The 6,142-nt window shown below is 36.0% G+C and overlaps 1 protein-coding gene across 1 annotated transcript; it reads left to right on the top strand.

Moving 5' to 3' along the window:
• The first annotated feature begins 3,547 nt into the window (after nt 1-3,547).
• Nucleotides 3,548-4,899, top strand: LOC130896569 (uncharacterized). The gene is made up of 4 exons (XM_057804750.1): nt 3,548-4,204; nt 4,262-4,536; nt 4,609-4,790; nt 4,841-4,899. The coding sequence occupies exons 1-4, from the start codon at nt 3,548-3,550 to the stop codon at nt 4,897-4,899; spliced, it is 1,173 nt and encodes a 390-aa protein (XP_057660733.1).
• Nucleotides 4,900-6,142: the final 1,243 nt, after the last annotated feature.

Raw genomic sequence — 6,142 nt, 5'->3', positions numbered from 1 at the left:
CACCAAGCGATCATACTACTGTGTTAACAGCGTTAATAGACGCTAGGCTCCGCGCAAATAAAAACAATCAAAAACACTGCTTTGTAACGTTCGATTTGCCGCTGTTTATGAAGGGGAATGAAGTGCTTGCTTCGATAGATCCCGATAATGACCCATACAATCTGTTATCGATTATTCTTCGGCTCGGCGGGTTTCATTTAGGTTTATCGTATCTCGGTGGTATAAATACGATTATGAAAGGAAGCGGTCTTACAGAAGCATTTTGTACGATCTATGCGGAATTGTCGGCTGACAAAGCGCTGATGGGTCACGCTTTTTCGCGGAGCGTGCGTGGACATCTTTTAGTTCAAGCAGCTCTGGCTTCTATAATTTTCCGAACGATTGAGCTTGATGATAATGAAAAATTATTTTTACAAGAAAATCTGAAAAAAGTTGGTGGAGAGGATAATCATTTGAATTTATCAGATCTCGTTATGACAGGCATCGAGCAAAAGTTCGTTTCCGCGATTACAAAAATTGAAGAACGAGGTCCTACCGCGAAATTATGGGTGCTTTATTTCAAACTTGTCTGCTTACTATTGCGATTCATCGATGCCGAACGATCTGGAGATTTCGAGTTACACCTTGAGACCGTAAAATTAATTACGCCTATTTTTTTTGCGTCTGGACATCATTTATATGCAAAGGCATGTCTGCTGTACGTGCAGAAAATGTCACAGTTAAAGGATATTATGGATATTGTTGAATATGACAAGTTTTGTAAGCAGGGCTTTTTCACTATTAGACGTTCTAATAGATTTTGGTCAGGGATATGGTCTGACATGACGATCGAGCAGTTGCTGATGCGCGCGATGAAATGCACCGGCGGATTAACTCACGAAATGAAAATGTAGATGATGACGAATTGATGGGGGATTACTATGCGAATATGGTTGCTCGAGAACAGAATCTTGATGATGAGGCGAGTAATTTTATTCCAATGCAAAACGAAAACGAAAGCAGTGATGAGGATATCGAATCCGTAAGCCCAGTAAAAAAAAAGCGTCGTAATGTTAGCGTTATTATTTATTAAGTTAGAATATGACGAAATAATATATGTACCTGCATGTAAATAAATGTTATATATCTTTTGTATGATTCCGAATTTATAAATAACTATGTACAATAGTAAAAATACAGTAAAGTTCATTAAAACAACAGTTTGTGCTTATTATTCCCATTCACCTCCATGACCCATCGAATTTGCGCATTTACACGTTAATTATAACTGCATGCATTGAACAAAAAAATAACAACATCTTTATTACGAAAAATCAATGAGCGAACTCAGATAACTACAAATATACGTGTGCCGCGAGCAGCGCGCAGCTATTACTATATATGCGCTGCTCTCCTCCGCCTCTGCTCCCCCCACTCTTCGACTATTTCGCGGCGCGCGAAGAAAAACGGTCATCTTTGACGTCGGATTTGAAACAGTTTTTCTTTTTTTTTTTTCGAAAAATCAGAATATACATTGTGTAGCTGAGGTCGCATTCTTTCGAAATCCGTTTTCAAAATTGAATTTAAACGATCCGTGTGTCACTAGGAGACTCGGGAAAATTTCGCGTTAATTTGTTTAAACAACCGTTACGGCAAAACTAATAATCGCACAGTTACAGGGTTTGCATGCATAAAGCGCATATGTTCTTCTATCATTCTGCGAAGTTTCGGCTCTCCACGTCAAAAATTGACGGAGATATGAATTTTTTAAAAAAAGAGAGAATTTTCCAGTTTTTCCGGGTTTTCTCAGCTTCTAATCAAGCTACGAAGTCGCGCGACAGCTCATTTTCTTCGTTATCCAATTCTCTACAACTTTTGTATTACAACCATAACGATTCCTACAAATCTTTCGGATTTATAAATAAAAAACCAAAAAAAGTCCGAAAATTTACAGTTTTTTGTTAATAACAAACAAACGCGCGATTTTCTCGAGTTTAAAAGTATACTGTTTTGATGGGGGCAACTTACTCTATCGATTGGCACCACTCGCTACCTGTTAAGATTTGTGTCACGAAAAAATCCCCGTTGCTTGGCCTAGATGTCAGTAAAATATACACACAACTTGGTCCACTTCTAGCTAAAAGCTTAATTGGCTTCCATGCTTTCACTGGTTGTGATTTTAATCCAGCTTTTTTTAATCGAGGCAAAAAAAAACCTTTCACGTTACTGAAAAATAACGTTGTGTTTCAAGAAGCATTCGCTGCTTTCGGTGACATTAGTCTGACTGAGGACACCTTACTTGAATTGTTTAATGTTATCCAGAAGTACACTTGTCTCATGTACAATGCTAAAAAATCTATCGATGTTGATGATGGGAGGTTTCAATTATTTGTTCATTCTTACAAGGCAGCAGATACAAAAGAAAATTTTAATAAAAAACTCCGAAGCTTTGATGTAAGCTCGATTCCTCCGTGTAAATCGGAATTGTTTCAACAAGTTTTGAGGACGCATTATATATCCAGCATTTGGAAAAATGCTCATATGAAAGAGCCCACATCATTGAGTCCTATGGAATATGGTTGGATGGAGATAGGAAACTGTTACGTGTTCAAGTGGTTCGACGGTGACCAACTTCCTAGCTCTGTCGGTGACTTAATTTTAAATTCTGAAGGTAATAACAGCATAGTGACACTATTTTAATTATCACTTATTTTTAATATCATAAGCTAACTTAAAAATTCGTATTTCATTTTTACAGAATCTGATGTGGTGGATGGAGATTACTTCAAAGTTGCTGTTGACGATTCCGACGATGAAAATTAATAATAAAATTTATCATTACGAGACAATTTGGATTTTTATTTGTTTTTAATTATTTCAAAAAATGACTACATTCTGATATGAATAAATAAATATTTTCAATCAACCTTAGAAATTTTTTCTTTCACCTAAATAATCATTTCATATTTGCTACAGCCTTATAATAGACCTTTTTTCCTTATTATGCTCATGAAAAGTAGTAGATGTGATCGTTTTTATATATATATATATATATATATATATATATATATATATATATATATATATATATATATATATATATATATATAGATGGCCCAACGTGTAAGATGACCCATTCCAATATTTCCGCAAATTTTAACTTTACGTTTAGCGTTACTTTAGCCACCTTCTAATATTCATGTCGTGCATACCGTGCTCCATTTTTGAATAAATTTAGTGAGTTTTTGGGTAAGTTATTACAAAAATTTTATTTTGCATGCCTTAAAAATAATTAAGGTCCGTTTTAAGAATAATTGTTAACTCCAACATAGTTTTTTTCGGACTTATTTATGGCCAATCTTAAGTTTGGGATTGTTTGAGGTTATGTTAAGATGACGAAAGTTTCTTTATATCCTAGCACATGCGAGATATAAAGGGGGCCATCACTCCCATGCATTTGGGACAGATGGCCCAATGGACATTCGGGTTAGTTGGCTCACGGGCCATCTATCCCGAAGTGTGTAGGTACTTATTACAGTGCTTATAATTTATTGCAGATTTTAGAATCATGCCAACAAAATATATTAGAAAAGGGACAGTGCAAAGGGGAAAATGGACTGAAGCCGACCTACTCCGGGCTGCAGAAGCAGTTAAAAACGGTGTGATGGGCTTGAGAGAAGCATGCCGCACTTTCAACAACATTCCTCCTCCAACACTTAGAAGGCGACTTAAAAATAATGACTTTATCAAAAGAACTCTTGGACCGCCTTGTATCCTTGGCATCCAGAATGAATTAAAAATTAGGTTTCATATACAAAAGCTACAAAAACACGGATTTGCGCCAACTCGTGAAAATGTCAGAGCAATGGCGTTTCACCTGGCAGATCAGCTTAAAATTAAACACCCTTTTAATAGAGACAGTAAACTTGCTGGTTATGACTGGTTACATATGTTTTTACAACGACATCCAGACTTGAGTGTTAGAAAAGCTGAGGGTGTATCACTAGCTCGATGCAACGGTATGAATAAAGAAAAGGTCTCGGCGTACTTTAATCTGTTAGAAACAACATTAATGGAGGCCGGTTTAGTAAACAAGCCTGGTCATATATTTAATATGGATGAGACGGGTCTCCAACTTAATAATAAGCCAGGTTATGTTATTGCTCAGAAAGGCTCAAAAAACGTTGCCGCAATAACATCATCAGAAAAGGGAGAAACAATTACAGTAATCTCATGTTGTAATGCAGAAGGTTTTTACATACCACCAGCTTGCATTTTTTAGGGCAAAAATAAAAAAACCGAGTTTGAGGATGGTATGCCTCCGGGTTCTGTGGTTTACATGAACGAAAAATCCGCTTATATTAATACGGATTTGATGTTTACCTGGTTAAAAGAACATTTTGTTCCACGTAAACCAGACGGAAAAATTCTACTTTTACTGGATGGTCATGCCAGTCATTGTAATTTGGTAGTAATGCTGGAATATGCCGATGAACATAATGTTATTCTGTTTTGTCTACCTGGTCATACTACTCAGTTCCTTCAACCCTTGGACAGGTGTTTCTTTAAAAGCCTGAAAGCCTTTTGAAATAAAGCTTGCAACATATTTGTAAAAGCAAATCCTGGTAGGAAAATTTCTCGTATGCAATTTGGTCAATTGTTGTCGGAGGCGTGGTCAAAAGCAGCAACTGTTGATAACGCTGTGTCGGCTTTTAAATCTACAGGAATCTGCCCATTTAATCCTGGTGCTATACCAGAGTATGCCTACTTGGATTCTGAAGATGAAAAATTAGATCCCAATACTTCTGCAGGTTAGTGTAAATTTAGAGACCTCTCTTTAAACTAATTTTTTACCTTTTAGTTTACGCTACTGAATCTAATAATACCACTCAAACAAAATGCCCTCTACTTCAGCCTTAGAGTCAGAACCTGAACCGGAGCTGATAAATACCGATAAAAACACTCCCGAAACACTTCTATATATTATATAAATTCTACCAATGTAAAAATCACACCTATGAATACCTATTACTATACACGAATTGCAGGTAAGATTTTACTGTAAACCAGATACTAACAACCGGATAAAACAGCAGCCATTTTTAATATTAGCTTAAAATAGATGGACAAATAATATACAAAAATGGCAGACGCCGTAAAATAGTTTAAAAAAAATTTTTTTTTCAAATTTTGAAAAGCGGCTGCCGCGGTGTTGCAACCGTTAAAATCGGCAGCCATTGTTATTTTTCAGTTCTTAGAGATGTATATTATAATATATGGAAAGGGCAGACGTCGTAAAATACTTTAAAAATCTCTTAAATTTTCTTACCTGGCTCACCTGAGAAACCCCAAACCGCGGCCGGGCTTAGCTAGTACCCATTCCCTGTTTAGTGGATATAGGACTCTCACTGGACGAAAGTTCAGCTATGGTAAAATATGTACTGTCAGATTTAAGCTGGCTCTTAAGCGGGATTTACATTTACGAGTACTCGGATCCGAGTTACCCTACTTGGAGACAAACTCTGAAATGTAAATGTTTACTTGTACAGTGTTCCCACTTGGATACGAGTTAGTATCAAGTAGAGCGCAAACCGAGTCCTGTCTCCAAGTAAACGTGGTTATTGAGAGTTAAAATGGCGGAAACTAAATTTTCGGCGGAACAGATGGAACAATTTATTGATATTTATCGATCTTTTGATTGTTTATGGGATGTGAAGTGTAAAGAATACCGTGACATTAACAAAAGAAATAACGCCTATGAAGCAATGGCGGATATTATGAACATTACCATAGAACAAGTGAAGAAAAAAATAAATAACATTCGTTCCACGTACCTTCAGGAAAAGAAAAAAGTCGATGTATCAAAATCTACAGGTAAAAAAACCAGTTAAGCATTATTTTCTTTTCTTTAATACAATAATAATAAAAGCAAAGATAGAACTTGTTTGCATTTTTATTTACAGGGTCTGGTACGGAGGATATTTATACACCAAATTTATCTTGGTTTGGTAGTATGACTTTTTTGGATGATGTCACTACGCAGAGAAAGACAAATTCCACGCCATCAGTTGTAAAATGCGTGAGTTCATAAATGAAAGCCATTATTTAGTGTTTAGTCATTTATTAATAAGTAACAATAAATTATTTTCATATGTTGAAAAAT

Source organism: Diorhabda carinulata, chromosome 7, assembly GCF_026250575.1.
Source record: "Diorhabda carinulata isolate Delta chromosome 7, icDioCari1.1, whole genome shotgun sequence".
NCBI classification, from domain to species: Eukaryota; Metazoa; Arthropoda; class Insecta; order Coleoptera; family Chrysomelidae; genus Diorhabda; species Diorhabda carinulata.
This window is presented reverse-complemented; position numbering and strand designations above follow the sequence as displayed.